Genomic DNA, 18,546 nt, shown 5'->3' with positions numbered 1-18,546 from the left:
ACGCTCGAGGCGTTCTCTGGCTCGCCCACCCGGGTGCTTGATTAGAAAAATCCATATTTTCGAGAAAGATGAGGTATTCCTGACGGGGGCAAACGCCACCACAGACATGCAAATCTCGAACTCCAAGCGTATGATGTCTGCCGACCGCATCGGGACCAAAGCGCAGCGGAGCTCGGCGGTCTCGTCGCGCAACGAGCAGGCTTGCGAACTTTCCAGCCGAAATCCTAAATTCTCAGAGCCCGGAGAGAATGCTTTTCTCTATTCAAGATCGAGAAAATTGTTATTTTTCACTTGTTCCGACGCTCCGGAATTATCCGCTGCGGATCGTACAGACGGGAATCTTCCATCAAAAAGATTCCGCCGAGTTTTTGTCGATCCAGAAACGTCCATAACTGGTGAATTCGCTCCGGCAGAATGCTTGAGCCCCGCTTGCGGGGAATGAACGGATCCCGTCGATTAATCACGTTCGAAGTATTGAATCGTCACAGCTCAGGAAGCATTCAGCCCCGGCTAGGGTATGATTTAGGATGATTGTGCCGGCGGTCCTCCAAGTGCTCGTATCTCATGGAATTTGGAGGTTCACCCTTATTCCATCGTTCGCGGAGTCGCGCGTCTAAATAGGAAATAGCGCTGGGGAAGTCGAAAGAGATTCCTCCTCCGGTCTTCAGTGCCCGAGGCCTCGGGGGAATTGAATCTGGTGGGGCATCCAATTTTGCGCCAGACGGTGCGAAAACGCGAGGCGATCGAATTCAAATGATATCATGCCATTCTATCCGATACACGACTGGAAATAGGAAGGAGTGCCCGTGCAAGGTGACAGGCAAGGTGAACTCGGAATCTTTGCTCACCATGAGGTAGAATATGACATTGGGTAATTTGCGAGAGCGTCTCCGCTGGAGGATGTTTCGATCGAAGGGAGGCGGACGCAGGTGACGTTCTCTAATCGATGAGAGCAAGTTTCGACCGTGAGTCCTCCATGTTTCGCTCGCTTACCTGCCGCCACTGTTAGATCGGGAATCTTCCTCGAGTGTCTCTCTCATATTACGCTCACTCACTTTCCACGGAATAGATCTATTCCGTTTGGCTACACAATCTTCATGAAGGCCGACTTTGTTTGATCTGTATCTAGGCGGTGTGGACGACGCTGAAGTCACAGTGACCTCCCCCGGAGAATTATACACAAGTGGTGCGCAACAGTCATTTGTCTTCGTGGCTCGATTTCTGGGAACCGTTCGAGGTACTTATTATACTTCGGTGCCACTTCCGCGAGACAGCGATCGCTGACACTCGTTCGCGCATCAAACGATAAGAACATATCTTTGATTTGATATAGGCTCACATTCAGTATACGAACAACGACTTCTCCAATGGCCTCATGGTCATCGCCGCTAACGCACTCGAGTCATCCATTAGGAGATTCAGGTGAAGGAAGAAGGAATCAAAAACAGCTCTCTCATTAAACCAGGCTAGATTATCGTTCCGGTTCTGAGACCATCAAAGCAGGGCAAACCTCCTTTCGCACACGCTCCGAGGGGATGAGTCCTAGTAGATCTCATTATTGAAATGACCACGCTTCATCCCAGCCAATATGAGACGAATAAGTGGAAAGGAATATTCACGAAGCCGCTCTTCCGGTGGAGTTTCCTGTCCAGGGCTTCCAGGGAGGTCCCACTTTCCAATACCTACCTGCGTGGTGGCGGCTTCCTCCGCAGAGCCTGCGTCCTCTTGCACGTATCCCCGGCCTCAAGTCTCGCCTCTTTCCTGGTGATGTGAGTCTGCGTGATGATGCCCGTGAGGCGCATATCGCGCATTGTAGGCTCTGCATTCTCTGTCTGCCCCCCTCCTGCTCTCCGTTGTCTACACCGATATCGGGTGGAATCCTGGATCTATGATTTATTTTCAGAAAACTAAATCCTTGCGCTTCGAGGACAGCGTACAAAGGAGCTCGACGCGGGGCCAGAGATCTCATGCCCCCTCTAGGATGGCCGACCGGGGTCCACGGAGGGATCTCCAAGGTTCGAGGAATTCGGGGCCATCTCAGAGGTCCACCAGCCGAAGATGGATCGAAATCATCTGTATCGGTACAAGCTATTCGCAGCGGACCCTTCCTGGAGAGGAACGGTCCGCTGACCTCTGTATATGCCGTCGGTCCGCGGAGTCCGATGAACAATTACGGTCGATAACAATTACGTCGAAAACATTCCCCGGGTGAATCTCGGCCGATCACCGATGAGCCAGACCCTTCAAGGGAGATGGCTCTACGTGAGACAAAATGGCTCAGAAGACTCCTCGAAGACTTCCGCTCTCCGCAGAGTCGAGCTCCGCTGCTCGAAGCGGGAATTCATTCGAGGATACTTTCATTTCCTTTAGCATAGGATTTCAAAAATATCCTCTTCAAATCATATTGTCGAAAATCCTAAAAAAACTAAGAATAGAAAGGAGTGTTGTAGAACTACTTCAAGTACCGTTTCAGGACAACCCGTTTATGCTGAGAACGGAGAATGGCCCTCAGAAAGAGTCACCACTTCATTTGGACCAAGGCACGGCCGCCTCTTGTCACCTATGTTCTCTAAATTCCTAGCCTAGAGTCAGAACTATGGAGAACCAACTTCTACTCGAATCCAGAGAAGGATTGGATGTGAGGTATCCGGAGAATGCCTTCGAATCAATCCAAGAAAGGAATGAGAAACTCCGTGGATTGCGCTTTGAAGGCGATTTAGTCCTCATCGCGCACACATGGTGCGATATTGATAAACTCCTCCGAATCACATGAACATTTCGGATATGGCCGAGGCTCCTCATCCCATTTAGAGTTCGTTCAGAATTCAACCGAGTGGAAGACTCAAATGAGAGGAGACAGGAAAAAATAGAAGGACAGACAATCTCTTGAGCATAGACATACGAATATTTGGGCATACTGGCACACATCTGAGCACGGGCACCGACTACCTCGATCGTCAAGAAAAAGTCTGGGAGGATAATGTAACATGGTCACAGTCTTGTCAAATACTCTACGGAGAAATACAGGAACGGCCTGGACACGGGCTGCAAGATTAGCCCTGGGCGAACTAGCGTCTAATATAGCAAAATAATTTTTGGAGGGAGAACTCGGCTGGTCAACTTTCGGAAAAAGGGGAGCTAAAAGAAGAATTACCTTCTGCAAATGCATACAAGGGATGCCTGACGAGAGGTGAGGCTGTAGGCATAAATAATGCTGAACATCATCAACATCAATGATGCCGAAATTAGGCCATCGAGAGAATTGAAAGGCTCTCATCGGAATAAGACCGCCGTAGTGTAGTTATCAAACGCTTGGTGCCGAGCGAAGCCGGTCTGGAAGCATGCCGAAAGAGTGTAAGGAACAAAATATTATTCCTTTCCTGCGCGTTGCTCGCATTCGAGGTTTCGCTGGTTTCAAGATGGCATGCGGTGCCTCTCAGACTCAGCCGAGAAAGCGAAGAATATCGCGCGAAAACGCAGGGGTGAGAGAACACCTGTCGTGTGTGTCTGAGGCAAAGTGTATGATGCTTGAATGAATCAAGGGATCCATTCCGGCCCGCTGTTCCTCCCCGAAGATTTTATGGAAAGCTCTGTTGCATTAAGGCTGAGTCAATCCGAGTCCGTAAATGGAGGCTTCTTAGCCGGAACCCGACTCTCTCCCGCCAATGCACGCCGGAGCGCTTCACGCCAAGCTCGTGGCGAAAGGTCACTTGACGTCATGATGTGAATGAAGTTTTTTTGGGCTCGACCGAGAGCCCCGTCGAAAGTTCCGGTATAGATGGAAAAGTTAACAGAACTTTTGCGAGCATGGAGGGACTGAGTGAAGTTCGCAATCTCGTGAAGAGCGTGCCGAGTGTCTGAGCTTCGGACGCTCCTAACAGGCAATCGAGATTGTGAATACAACGCGTCCTATCTGTTCCCCTCTTGTCGCACAGGCCGGGCTCGATTGGTTGAAACGAGCGTGCACGCTTGGCAATCTGTGAACGGGCTCATCGTGGTGCACATTTATATCCCCGGCAGGACCGATTCCAGTGCAAGTTTTTTATTCAACACGCATGATACATTGAAATTTCCTCCTTCACCTGACGTGCATTCCAGATTTAGATACTCGCACAACAGAGGTTCGCCACGACGGCCCCCATCGTCCAATTAGCTATTTCCCACGTATGACTGCTTGAATAACATTCCTCGCGGAGATAGTCGATGTTGGTGGGATCGATTCGAGTCGCGAGGAAGCTCCACTGTATCTCAATCCGAATTCCTTAAAAGCAGTACCTTCACACGCCATTGATATGGTGGCACAGACACTCGGTAACGACCTAGCGTTGTCGTCGACGATTCGGATCGTGCTCACCATCCTTCCCCTCCATCGCAGAGGGGCAATGCTAGTGTGCTGCCCTCGGCAAGGAGTCGAGCGGTCCGAGACGTCGAGCTTGTGGTAGACCCGAATCGCTGGCGCTCCACCCCGCTTCGGAAATGCGGTGTCGAGCAGAGGCCGAGAGAAGTTTCTGCGTCCTCCCGAATCTGTATCGAATAAAATTTTTGGCGACGAGCCATGATCTTCGATTAGGGATTAGAATTCATTGATTCGCTAAAGACTCCGGGTTTTCCGGTCTTTCTCATGAAGTGGGAGGCCAAGACGCCTATCTTCGCCATTCTTTCCGGCGTGGAACATCGTCCATTCGATTTTGACATGTTCAGAAACAGAAAAACTAACCACAGACTACAGTCAGCCGAAATTCGGCTGGTGAGATTGATAAACACATACATACATCATCGTTTCCTCATTCCGTCTCTCTTCTCCCATACGTTTGTTCGCACCAGCACCGAGCGCAATGTTCTTAAAAATTGTAATAAATAGTTAAATAGATCATAAATTGTTTTCTTCTATAACTCTTCAAGATCTTGAGTGGGTGGAGGCGGGTCCCAGTAGTCGACAAACTGGATGTAGGGGAAGCCGAACGAGGAACTTGGTAAGAAGGCAGACGTCTGACCCATCATTGGAGGTGGAGCTGACATGGGTGCTTGTGATTCCGGAGGCGGCGCCAACGCTGAGCACGGAAGCTGGGCGTTGATTGTCGAATTCGAGAGTCGGAACGCCTCGTTTTTCCAGTAGTCTAACGACGGAGAACGGTATACGTGTTGCACCCATCGATTATCAGTGGCACCTGGAGACAAAAAATAGTTGAAGAGGGTACAGGCATGATATCGCTCCGCGATGTGAGCTGGGTCAGTGAGGAAAGTCGACGATAATAACGCTGCTGCTGCTATGACTACGTTTAGAGCACTCGATACGTCTCCGTCGCATTGTGAATGTGATCGAGAATTTTCGAATACGACCTCCGGAACTTGTGCTGGGCAAAGGGTTCGATGCGGACTCGTGTACGTCCGAGCTCTGCAAGGACGCCATCGGCTGAGCGAAAGGAGATTGCGTCTGCGGAAGACCCGGGCCACTGTGATCTGCTCTGGTGTCTAGAAACGCTTTTGCGAACGGATTATGACGAACTTTCAGTGAAGTGACCCTCTCATTCTGATACGCCGTCACCGCGATGAACTGCGTTTCAGACATGGGGAAAGTCCACTGGTTACCGCTTTCCTCGGCCGTGATGATCACGCGCGGCTCGTAGAGATGAAGACTATTCAGGACGATCTGGAAAAAGGTCCTTATTCAAAATTAGCTACCAGACTCGCCTACACGATTGCGACCCCTCTGTCATCATGCTTCCACAATCCTTCGGAGACCGAAGCCCGGAGACTCACGTATCTCGAGTCGCTGGTATTTTTGTTGGTGAGCTTGACTTTATTGAAAGCCACAGGTCCCTTCATCCAGAAACTCCCCGAATTCGGAGACTCCTGGTGCACGAAACCGCTCTGAACGCTCGGTGATTCGCATTTCCCGCTCGGCACCCACTCCGTCCCTGCAATGGCAAAGGGGCGTGACCGTGAAAACGCCTAGCTCTCGAGCCACGTGCATGATTAGTTGTCGACCGTTCAAATCTCACACACCTTGAAATTTATAGCGGCTGCTCCCAAACTGCGGAATCTCCAATCTGACGGAGTATCTACCGAACGGATCTAGTCCTGACAGCTGTATGCGGATTACTGGGAACATCCTCCTGGAATTGAAGAGAACTTGCCAACTTTCCGGAGAAGAGTCGTTGCACGGCAAAGATGTGAAAATGCAGAAAATGAATGAACGAAGACTATCCGAACTGCATCAGAAGCACTCGAGAACTTTCTCTCGACCACGAGAAAGGGAGAAACTCCGCAAGTATAAGTAGTACACGAGATCCCTAGGGAGAGATATGTGTGAAGGCCGGAGGTTCGCAGAGAAATCGGGGGTCCGTCGCTACTGCCGTAATGAATCGGTAATATGCTTGATATCCGAGCCTCAGATGGTGGATTGATGTGATTCTTACCACAATTCACCGCTTAAACGTCAACCTAATCGCTCACGCGGCTGCGTAGCGTAGATCATGTTGGGTAAACCGGCATTCGGGGAGGGTTATCGGGTAATCAATCCTCGGAATACCTGTTGCCAGCATGCATGCAGGGCTCGCCGAGGATCTTTCGCCGTGGCCCACCTCAACCGTGAAGCGTGTAGAGGTTGCTCACCCACCGGTGTCCACGGCGATTCTCTCGGAGGCGGCGGGACTCAGGGACTCCTTCGTACAATCGATCTAAGACTTCTAGCGAGATGTATCGAGAGCTCAATTCAGACAGAAAGTTCACCCCGGCCATGAATCCGTGAATGAGTCGATGCTTCTGATGCTTTTATCTGACGTGACGGTATCCGATCTTGAGGAACAATGCCGAGCTCGATGATGACCAGGCTGTACGTCAACGTAGAATGGGGACTTCGAAGCTCCAGGGTTGGTATCTGAGCCGGTGGTTCATGGAAGAATACCCCTGTGCCCGAACAATAACTCGATGACATGACGATGATTCGCTTCGTGGATCGGAAAATGCCCATCATCAGCAATATCCAGCGGTTTGACTTTTTGGAATAAGCGCCCTAATGATTCGTCGAATTTATTACAGCGAGCCTAGCGGACCGCACGAGCTCGGTCAGCCGTAGTCTGGCGAATCAGCTGTCGCAATAATTTGATATGAGCGCACAACGACGGAGATCGACACGAACTTCTACGCAGGTCCCGGCATCGGCGGTGCCGGTTTTTGAAGTGCGACAACAGCGCACACGGTAGACGCCGCCATATTCGGTAAGTGTTAGTTAAAGTGTAACAAATCGATAGTTTATTGGCCAGTTGACCTGCCGCCGCTGCTGCCACGGCTACCGCCGCATCCAGTTGTTCTGGCAGTTCGTCGGGTCGCGCCCCACGAAACACCGAGTATAGCCGACGATGTCTTTTCTTCTAGCTCGGCGAACGACGATACGGACCACGGAAAGCGGGTAAGGAAACATGCGACTTTGCTGAATCATCTCGAAGTGACAGAACAAACATATGCGATCTTTTTCTTTTCTGCGTAAGGGGTAGAACTTGAAACTCGTATATTCTCTCGTATGAGGCTTGAATACCGTAGGAATGAAGGGTCCAGAATTTTACACGAAAGTATACGCTGACTTGTGTAACCAGGGCCGGCTCAATTCCAGGGCGTATTGGTATTCGTTCATCCTCATTTAAATGACATTTTCACTTCAGTGGCGAGTATTCTCAGAGGATATTGAGGGTTCCTTCCTCCGACCGCTGTAGGAGTCTCCTAGCGTCGCGTATCCTCCTCGAAGGCAGATCTCTGTTTCCTCCCCCACCCGAGCCTCATGGTGTCCGAGTCTCCACTGAACAGTGAGCTCCCTCGTCACAGAAGAATCGCATCGTGCCGAGCTAAGCTCGATTGAAAATTTCCTCTACATTGGGTCAGTGATCGGATGCCGCGTATGCTCGTCAGAAGAGCGATCTTGGATGAGTCTACTTCGAATAGCGAAGGCCAGTGAGGAGTCCTGCTCAGGAAACTTCTCCTCGTATGTATGTTGACGAGCAAACATGAACTTGCCCATGAGGTCTCAGCCTGCGTCTCGCTTTAGAAGCTCTATACTAATTGATTCAAGCCGATTGAGAGTCATTCTTGGACTGTATGCTCCGCTGTGCTTCCCGCTCAGTGGCCCAAGCTGAGACCCATCATCAGCAGCGACAATAGCGAAACTACTGAATGGCGGAAATATCGAAGTAAAATTAAATCTTATTCATCTCCTCACGTTGGTGAACTCCCGGGGGCTCGAGGAAGATACATATCGGTGAGTCGAGGGGAACCGCGTTGCGACGGCATCTCACCATACTTAGAAGTTCATAAGGGAAATGTTCATTGATGAGTTTTCACGGCTGAATGCCCGACGAAAGCTCTGGGTGATCAGGGATTCGAACAATCAAGAATACTCCGCTCCCTTCCTCTGAGCTCTCCGCCAGCCTGCCGCGCTTCCGAGCCAGTGGTCCAGTGGGATGTTCACAAGCTTCCGCAGAAATCGAACGAAGATGTGCGAACGAGGGAGGCCGCTCGCCATTTGAACGACTCAGGAAACTGGCGAGCTATTGCTGCATCCCTTTGGATATTTCGTCTCGATGGGTACAATAATGATTTCGAGATCGGTGGAGGGCTCAGCGAATCGGTATTGTCTAGAGACAGAAGTCATGAGCGTTCCCAATCTGCGTTGATCCAACTCTCAAGAATACCAGATCGACGCCTGCTCTTCTCGCATCGCCTTAGTTTCCCCAGAATCGCTCTTTCCCAGACCCGGACCAGAAAGCACTCCGTAATCCTCGTCTTCGCTGAACGTTCTCACCCCGACCTTCCGAAGTTTGAAGGTTGTAGGTCTCCCCGGTCGAGACCCCAGACGCTCGAGCGAGCGGAGGGGAGAAATCGCTGTTCAGCGAAGAAAGCGCTTGAATATTCTCTCAGCGGAGTCCCTTGAACAGGCAATAACTCCTGTCTTGGAGCGAGGCGTAAGTCCGACCGACTGAATGGTACGGAGACCGAGTCCGTCATACTGTTTACCTGTCAATGGAAGAAGCCGATTTTGATGTCAAATCGATAGGTATTGCAAAGCCGCACAAGATCCCGGTCGACGGTAAAAACCAAAACAACTCCGAGCTACCTGTTCCCACGCCCTCTCAGCCGCCCTAAAGCGGTACCAAAGTAGTGTTAATAAAACAAAGAGTCTGTCCACAGACAACAAAAATGCTGAGCTGTCTGTCGAAGGCTCACTACTCGTTTCCGTCGTTTTCACATGGATCAACGACTGGCTGGCTGAATGAATGGGTGGATCTTCGAACCCTACTCACAGAACAGAATTTTTCTGAATTTCAGGCGTAGATTTCTAATGGAAACAATAAGGCGCCAGAGGATCCACGGGCTCAGAGCTGCTCGAAAATTCTCATTGAAATACTCGGTGACGTATTCCCCATCGAAAACCCGGCTTGAATTAGGAATCAGGATTGCTTTGTAAGCACGGGATGATTCCACCGAATGTGGCTCATCCCGGGGAAAAGCTCGGAATCGGGAGTCTCGGGAGTCTCCGGGAGATCATAGGGTCAGAGCTCCTCCCGTCACGGCGCCGAGACCAGACTAGTGAGCCATGGGAATCGAGGATGATCAATTTACTTGCTCCTATCATCGAGCAGCTTGGGCCGCCATCCTCATCGAGGGAATTCCTAGCGTCCACGACACTGAGGAAGCGTGCGGTAGGTGTCTGCGAGCAGGGAATCGACGAGCTCGCGGCGGTCGATTGCTCATCGGAGCCATTGCACTTTGGTTTCGCTCCGAGTTTACCAGCGTGCGAGGAACTTATTCCGACAGGACGGCTGGCATCGGTGGTGTCGGGAAAAGGTTGACTCAGACTAGGAGCTCTCATCAGTCTCGTCGGCCGCTCTTGTCTTCGAAGCTCGGTGGCCGAGTCGGAAACCATGGGATTCTGGCTATCGTTAAATAATTGGGCTTCTCTGCGGTTCGCCATCGGAGTTCGATCGAAGCGCCAGAGAAGCGGGCGCGGGCCTATCGCAATGAGCACTTACCTTCCACTCTTGGTCACGATCATCTCATTGGTCACCTCACGGAACTTGAGCCAGAGCTCGAAGTCCAGAAGGGTAACTTGTGGGGATGGAGTGCACATATCCGCCGTAGGTCCTCGGACCGCAGCCTTCCGCGCTCTTGCGAAGTCTTCTCGGATACCTCGGAGATCTCCGGTGGTGGATCGGGCCGCAGCACAATGCAAATTCAGAGTGTCCAGTTGAGCACTTCCTTGCCATGCAGACCTGATGAAGTGGAGGATGGAGCTCTTGTCTACTTCGGCTTTTTTGATTTCTGCGCGAACTTGGCTCAGTCAGTCGATGGCCGAACTGTCGGATGCGCGACTCTTTTCGCTGGTCGGGTAGATCCTCAAAGAACGAAGCCGCAGTCTGAAGTGGAGTGGATGGCACTACCGAACGAAGAAAATCCGCTGCTGGTACCACCGCAAACAGCGCATAGGCTCCGCCCGAGACCGGCCCTCCGGTTTCTTGTTTGCCCTGTGCGAGGTAGCTGTGGACTTTCAGGGAGGGACAGAACGAACGTCGTGAATGAGACATCATCATCATCGTCGACGTCGTCGTTGTCGTCATCATCGCTATGATCCGAACAATAATCCGTAAAGCTGATTCGGTGCTGCACAAATTTCCGAGTGCAGTTGGATGTCTTCCGAAACAGTGGGTAGGGAAACCTCTCAACGACAGCGCTCTTTGAAGGCTCTACGGAGTCAGGAGAGTCGCGCTGCTCCGTCGAGGCCATGTTTCTGGATCAGAGGAAGTAGGTGAGCGAGCGGAGGATTTATCAATTTTCCACATTTGATTGAGCAGATCTGAGGCGGGCGATAGTTTTCGGATCGTACGGTGAAATCCCGGAGGGCTTATACGGCCGACCTTGAAATCGTCGTAGCTGTACAGCTCCATAAATTTCCACCAACACCAAAGACAGACCGAGCTCCTCTCGGACAGTACATGAGACATTTATTTGTTCAACAACAGCCGCATTGGCGACGGCATGAGCAGCGAAGCATGTTTACCCGGCATTCCGAACAATAAACTTTCAGTCGGCTCCATGGAGTTCTTTCAGGTCATTTTCTTCTCAACGGGCTCGAACGGTACACTCCGTTGGCGTGAATCGTCGCAAGCCTTTCCCATGTCCGGCTGACAGCGGATCTTCTCCTAAACTCAATCGCTCTACCTCTTCGAGTTGGCGTGGTATGTATTGGCTGCCCTGTGCAACCGATGCAGAAGTCGCAGCTCTTCGTGTTCCATGTCTTCTTCATTCGTGAGGAACTACTGAGGTTCGGACTCTTTATAGCGCGCGGCCAGATGGATTTCAGTAGAAGCGGCGTTGCGCCAGCGATTGTCGAGGAGAAGTGTCGAATCGGCGGAAGAGCTCGGACGCCATACGGACTCGAATAGAGGCCGATAACTCCGATATTGCAGTCGGAGACTTTCGGAGATGGCTTGGAATCCCTTGGTTCTCACTCCGAGAATGGCTCCCACACGTAGCGCGAGCTCGAATCGAGCGCTTCAGCTTTTTCAGTGCTCTGCGGCAACGCCTGATTTGGGCTCCGGGAAAACCTTGGGTCCCGCGGCCAGATTGACGCGCGATTCGACAAATCGTCCGGAAGCTTCCCCTTCGGAACTTTCAGCTGTTTCAGGGCTTCAAATGGCTCCTGGGTAGCGTCGGATCAAGTCACCGCTCTCCATCCGCGAACGTATCTGAGTTTTTCATTCACAGCGTCGATGTCGATGCGTATTCGCCCCGTATCCACCAGAACCGCAGACAAAACGATGTGACCATTATTCGCGAAGGCCGCTGACAGACGCTCTTCGCAGGCCCTGTAAATAAATTCAGTCTCTCGATGAAATGCTCGTTATCGAACTCCCAAAGGTCTAGATGGTCAAGCGGGCAGCGCGTCTGGCACCATGCGTGAAAATGCGCAGAGCCGAGCGCAGCACTTCCGGTCGGGGGCTCGAACCCAAAATCGGCCGATATCCCTGCTGTCGGATTTTGGAATCGCCTATTAGAAAGTCCCATAGAATGAATGCAGAACTCGAGGAAGCGCTTCAACCGCAGCATATCCGAGCCCGTTTCGGGGTCTGGCACAGGGGGAAAACCACTGCGTGGGGGTCGGCGGGATCGATCCTCCCGCAGATAGTTTTTCCCTATGGTACCTCCGCTGGAACATTCTATCGGATCGAACAGGCGTGTTTGATCCAGTCACCCCTTAGGACGGTCTGGGGACGCGTCCCGCCCAGCATTTACACCAACTACCTGATACGAAATACACATAGGTTCCACGGTTCTCCACCGCTGTATCATGTCTCGCGAGTACTACTCATATTTACTCGAACAGCTGAGATCATTTATGCATGCTGATATTAGCGACCCGTTCGCTGCTGTTTCGAGTCCACAATCTTCTGTTGACAGCGCATAGGATAATCACCCGGTGTCTCCGAGACTCCAGATACCTGCTCTAGGAGCTATGAGGGACGCAACGTGACGGTTCCCATGAGATCTGGTCAGACGCTCCCCAGTTCCATCCATTTCTCTAGAGATCGATCTATGCTGAGCGTAGTACGTGAGAGGTGCTGGGACATTTCCGGTGGGCTTCGGGCTTTGGCGAGCTCGAGCTCTGAAAGTCAGAACATTGCAGAATTCGCACCATGAACTCTGTCCTTAGCCTGTCCGGCTGGTACTGAGTGGCTGGGAGACGCTGCCCCGCTGGGAGCCCCTGCGCTCATCTTTCCTCCAAGAAGCTACACGGTCGAAAGCGACTCCTCCATCCAAGCGAGGTCACCTGTATTGCTCTCTGTCGAGCGTCACCGAAACTCGGGGAGAAACCTCGGGAGTCCAGTCGTATATGAGACCAAAAGCTAAACCGATGGCGTAGCCTGGAATTCAGCTAGGTGAGGGGACTCGTTTCCATCGTCGGGGTAGGTCTCTGGAAGACTGTACGTTCAATGTGGGAGGTACGGGAATAATCAAGCGCGTGATGGGTGGTTATTCACCAACCGCGTCAACTCCCCCCTGCCCCCGGGGTCTGTCCCCCTCGACCCCGGCCGCACCGTTGAGCATCAGGAGCCTCCAGAGTCGGCAAGACCCGACAAAAAGCTTACCTGTTCCAGGATCAGTTCAAGACGGATCTGCGCACGATTTCATATATGCATCTCCTACCACGGGCATGGCATCGGTTCCCCTCAGCGCGGCTAGCAGATCGCGAAAAATCGAATAGAATCGCTGCTTGCACTGTAGGGAGGGACTCTGTCTTCTGCAACGTCTTTTATCAAGCCGAGAAAGAGGAATACGTGTCCCTGGTTGACGGATATATGTACATACATATGTAGATACACTGGAGAGCGTTACCGAGCTAGCTGCGGAACTCGGCCTCAGCGGAGAATCTTGGGGTCTGAGCCCTTTCCAGATTCCCCGCTCTTGAGTCTTGACCCGACTCCTTCTCAGAAGTGACCAGCAGTCTAAATGATCACGGCTACATCTGCAAAAAATGTCTGTATCTGACAACTGCTCATAAAATGATGGAACTGTTGAAGCCTGCATCTTATGCTTTACTTAACAGCTCCGGCAAAGAACTGAGCGGGAAAAATATGGCCAGTTCGAATTCCCGTACTTTCACAGATTCCTCCTCTGGAAATGCCATAATCCCCTTGCGAGTCAGGGAAATACCGTTCGTATGCTCTGAGGCAACTCAGAAAATCCATCGTCGTTTTTTCTAGCGGACCATTCAGGACGAAACGAAACAGTAATTGATGTGGTACCAGCTGGTAGAATCTGTAGGGATCGATCAGCGTATTCTTTGGAGATCCTCGGGGCCTGTTCGACGACAAACGTAACACCCTCAGCGAGACACCCCACTTCGATGGTGGGAGTCGGATCTATTCATCGGTCGAGCCCTAGAAGGCCGAATGCTCTGGCAGAAAAATGAGAGCACTGTCTCCCATCTAGGAATCGCTTTTATTAAGGATTCAACCTCCCTATCTAGTGACAATATCCCCCCATGTCCGTCTGCGTGTAGATGGAGCAAGCCCTGTCCTGCGGACTCAAGATAAAAATAGGCTCGCTCGATCCGAAACTAGGCTACGCGTAGATGGGTCGAGCTCGATACCGCGGTGTATACATGGCAATGTACAGCAGGGTCCAAGATCGTGGACCTGGAACGGAGTACGGAGAAGGTATGAGGAAAATCGAATTGTTGGATTCAGGCGTAGAATTGAGGTCACGGCACTTACAAGGCTCCTATTTGAAGGAGAAAGCCAGTTTCGGTCGGGCTTTCCCCGATTTATTGAGAATCAGCTGTTGTTCCTCCTTCTTCTTATTCCGCTTCTCCATTTCGAGCGCCATCCTGTCTTCATCGATCTTCCGTCTTTCCTCCAAGAGCTTCAACCTGCAGGGACGCGAAACTTTAGGGATCAGACGCGATTGTAAGAGGCACCACCAGTCCGGAGAGAATTTCGAGGCTCGAGGGATTCTCCTCCTGCTCTTCGAAGAAGGGATTCTAACGCGCTCTCACCTTTCTTCTGCGACCTTGTGGAGGCTCTCCGCAGTCTGCTCTTGGAGATCTTTCAGTTTCTGACGGAGATCGGTGATTTCCTTGGCCGAGCTCTCTTGAATCTGCTTGATTTCCTGTGAAGGGCGCTCGGTTTTATCGGATCTTTGTCCCACAGGTATTCCGCCAATGCTCGATTGGCGTGCCTGTCGGCTCCACGTCACCTCAAAATCAGGCGGGCGGAAGTTACAGTAGGAGGAGAAAACTGAAGAAAAATCAGACAAGATTGAGGTCCCTTCTTTTTCCGTGCTGCGGAGCATGGTACTTACGACTTGGTGGGCGTCCCACCCAAGGAGACCGGGCGGCTCAGTCGAGTGTACATACCTTGACGGGTCGCCGCCTCACCTGTTCACTGTGTCTTCACTCTCTGCATCTAGGACGCAAGACAAAGAGGGAAGGATCTTCCTCACTCAAGAACAAACGCCACTCGACTCATATTCAGCTTCTGAGCCAGAGGGCGGCATTAATCAATGAGACTTAGCGAAGCGTGAGAACGTGCTTCGGTACGAATCCTGCCGTGGAGAGAAACGTGAGGGATAGCAATCTAACACGGAGCGCAAGTCTCTGTAGACACCGTTCCCTGAAAATATCCGTCCTTCCGGCCTCTCCCTGGACCGGAGAGGGGGAGGCCACTACCCAACGTCTCGCTGTCAACGTCTTCTCACAAGTCGTCGTTGAAGTTTGCCCCCGAGGGACCTGACGAGTCGCGTGTGTATTCTCTCCTCAGATTCTCATCCAGAACCTCTATCACGCTCAGATCGTCCGATCTCAGAGCTTCATAACATTGTAGCGGATTTCTGCGCACAGGGCTAGTCATTCGCAGCGGAGAACCCTACACTCCACTGCTCAAAGTCAAGAATACACAGAAGCGACGAAACGTACCTCTCTCAGCTCGAGGTTGATCCTCGCCAAATCATTGTTCTCATTTCGGATCTGCTCCTCCATTTCCAGCCTGAGATCCATGCGGATCTTTTCTTTCCGGAGATCGATCTCTTCCTCGAGCTTCTTCGGGAGCAGCTCAGCGAGTCTACGCTCGACTTCAGCGGCGATTTCTTTCATCCGGATGAGCTCTCGACGCCGTATTTCGAAGGGGTCCGGCTGGAATTGATCGCGCGGCTTTAGCTCACAGAGGTTCACGACCCGTGTAGGCACAATCGTCTCCGGAACCTGACGCAGTGGTAATGTGGACAAAGGAGAATTCCATGCTGCGGAACGCATCCTCTGAATGCACCTCGCGAACTCACTTCCGGAGTCTTCTCCCTCCGTGGCCGCTTTTTCGGAGAGTCTTTGATTTTTTCCCGATCGGCACTGGAACTGCTGGTCGAGCGACTTCTGCTGCCGCGATAAGCTTTCGGAATATCATCCCTGCGTCGCCTATGCTTAGAGGATTTGTGGCGAGGCTCTTTGTCGGACTTCTTGTGTCTGTGACGGTCCCTGGAACTGCTTCTCTCGCGTTCCTTGTCTTTTTTGCGTTTGTAGGAAGTGACTGTCGATCCTTTCGATGGTGACCGGCTCCGGCTCATACTGCGAGACATTCTCAGGAAATCACTGAAAGCGGAATATTCTTGCACATTCTGCATTTTTGGGATGAACTTCGGCGGCAGAGATGATGCGCAATGCGCACCGGACAGCGAGGGAAGAAAATCGAACGTCTTCGGAGTTCGGAGGCGAACGAACATCATAAATGCCAAGTAGGAATCCTCCAACTTCGAAAAAGTTTTATGGCGAGTCTTGAGACCCCAAATCGCGTCGAATGAATAGGAAGAGTCATTGCAGATCCATTCACTTATTTAGAGTTGTGCTCCAGGACTGAGAGAGTATCAAGTTCGAACGAGTATCCAACGACTTCGGAATGAACTGAAGCGATACAATATTCGACTCCGCATGACTTTATTGTTCATGGCGTTCATGGCAATGGATATGACTTACCACTCTCGGAGGCGACCGATCTTCTCGCGACCCTTTACGAATTCTAAATCAATCCGGAGCAGCTGCAGCAGTAAGAAACTCGAAAGCAATGTTCGCGAATTATTATTAGGCAGCCTCCAGCCTCAGAGCTCGAATTTTTGCAAGTGCGACGGAGAGTGAGGATCACTTCCCTGGGGCATGAGTTTGCCAAAGGAAGCGAGGTACGCGCAGAGACACGAGTCAATGGAGCGTCTCGAAATGAAGTTCGTTTCTTTCGTTCGGTTGTAGACGGTTGTCTGAGGTCTCTCTCTACCAGATGTTGATGATGATGTTGATCTCTGCTTGGGAACGATGCGGTCGGTGAGTTCCATTGCCCTTTCATTGTTCGCATGTCGAGGCTTAGTGCGGGATCGTGAGGCGAGGAGATTCAATCGAGTGTGTCTATTTCACAAGTCGGGATGTGAAGCCATGGTCTTCAAATTAGGTAGAAGTATTTCTTTGAATCATGTCGTCACCATGTTGTGAAACTCCGTCTCCTTCCGTGTCAAATGAATCAAAATCAAAATGAATAGAGAGTCTCACGTCAGGTACTCACTCACGTTTCCTCGACTCCTTGATCAAGGAGACTCCCACATCCTAGAAGCTGGAAGGATGGTGATGCGACTCGATTCTGATAGCTGACAAATTTTCTCGTTCCCTCAAGTCCGATGTACTGTTTCTCGATCTTCCAGGTCGAGATGACCGCCCACTCCGTCGGTGACTGCTCCTACGGTGGCCTGGGCGGAGCAGAGTATACCATTCCCGCCACGCAGGTGGCAATTCCAGCATTTCGGTAGCTCAAGCCTCCCAATCACAGACTCCCGCGAATATTTCCAGGACCGGATTTTTCGGATTGTACTCCATTTTTTACTCGGCGCTGTCCACATTGGCCGTATACCTCGGTGCATGAAATGGGAATCGAATCCTCTGTGTGCGGAAATAGATTCTCTCACTGCGTAATTCTAACATAAGCGCTCCCGAGTGGTCCGAAGACTTCGCCAGCTCGCGAGCTCGACCCGGCGCTTCTAATCGATCGACTTGGCACGAAAACCTTCGCTTGTTCCGAACTCTCTCCGTTTCAGTCCACCATCTGGATCCCGAATCGGATGCCTCGCGACGGATTATTATTTTTGATTCGAATTACCATCAGAGAGCACAAGCTCCTGCACTATGTATTCTGTGCAGTGATAGGAGGAGATGCCTCTCGTACGATCCGTTCGGGCAGAAGGAACTAGTCAGAAGTCGGGAATCAACACGATATCCAAGTCGATGTTCTCCCTGAACGGCCGCGCGCGGTGACGCTTGAGTGGCTCCCCAAGGTGTTCTGGTTTTGTGAAAACTGCTGCAAAGATCCGCGATTCGAGGGACTTTTCCCTGAGCCCTAGTAAACTGAGAAGCAATCAGCGCGGGCGACCAAAAACAGCAATAGCCCCAAGTCGTTTCACACAGGTCCATAGGTTTGGGTTGATATCCGTTGACCGAGTCCTTCCCCCGCAAGGCGACATCATTGCGAACCGATTTCAGCGGTTCAAACGACTGGGCCTACTTGTAGGTTCTTGAATCAGCTCCCGAATAATAGATGTACCGCTCAATGTCAACTCTCAGGGGACACCCTGAATCCTCTGATAGCGCTACCGCGGGCTCTCTTCAACAAGGCCTAAGACAGAGATCGAAAAGACAGCCATAAATTTGGGAGCCGGGGGATTCCTCATGACAGTTCTCCTCTTCGTCTCATCCCAGTCTCCCATATATGCGCTAAGGTTCCGCATCCGCCGAACTCATCAGCGCGCAAGCGATCATTCCTGCGTAGCCGTCCCAGTCCCCATGTACAGTTCGCGCACTTCATCCGGGACAATTTAATAAGACGCAATGACAAGTATAACGCTTGCGTCTCCTTACCGGTTCAGGACCGTAGAGGAAGTGGACACGTGAACGTTTTTCCTTCTGTTGAACAGAGTCATTGGCCTCTCTCCGTCCTCCGATATATTGAAACCTACATGATCTTCGGTCTTCATTTT

At 51.4% G+C, this 18,546-nt stretch overlaps 2 protein-coding genes across 2 annotated transcripts; both read right to left on the bottom strand.

Annotated features, from left to right (window-relative positions):
* Window positions 1-4,887: 4,887 nt before the first annotated feature.
* Window positions 4,888-10,222, bottom strand: LOC100903490 (T-related protein). The gene is made up of 5 exons (XM_003739007.1): window positions 10,023-10,222; window positions 6,007-6,116; window positions 5,761-5,918; window positions 5,341-5,650; window positions 4,888-5,168 (listed from the first exon to the last, which is right to left on the bottom strand). The coding sequence occupies exons 1-5, from the start codon at window positions 10,118-10,120 to the stop codon at window positions 4,888-4,890; spliced, it is 957 nt and encodes a 318-aa protein (XP_003739055.1). The 5' UTR covers window positions 10,121-10,222.
* A 3,749-nt stretch (window positions 10,223-13,971) lies between these two features.
* On the bottom strand, window positions 13,972-16,787 carry LOC100903346 (arginine and glutamate-rich protein 1). Its single transcript, XM_029113160.1, has 6 exons — window positions 16,511-16,787; window positions 15,826-16,129; window positions 15,464-15,679; window positions 14,546-14,658; window positions 14,265-14,419; window positions 13,972-14,186 (listed from the first exon to the last, which is right to left on the bottom strand). Exons 2-5 carry the CDS (start codon window positions 16,114-16,116, stop codon window positions 14,272-14,274), a joined length of 768 nt encoding a protein of 255 aa, XP_028968993.1. The 5' UTR covers window positions 16,117-16,129; window positions 16,511-16,787; the 3' UTR covers window positions 13,972-14,186; window positions 14,265-14,271.
* Window positions 16,788-18,546: the final 1,759 nt, after the last annotated feature.

The sequence above is a fragment of the Galendromus occidentalis genome, unplaced genomic scaffold (assembly GCF_000255335.2).
Source record: "Galendromus occidentalis unplaced genomic scaffold, Mocc_1.1 scf7180000076381, whole genome shotgun sequence".
NCBI lineage: Eukaryota > Metazoa > Arthropoda > Arachnida > Mesostigmata > Phytoseiidae > Galendromus > Galendromus occidentalis.
This window is presented reverse-complemented; position numbering and strand designations above follow the sequence as displayed.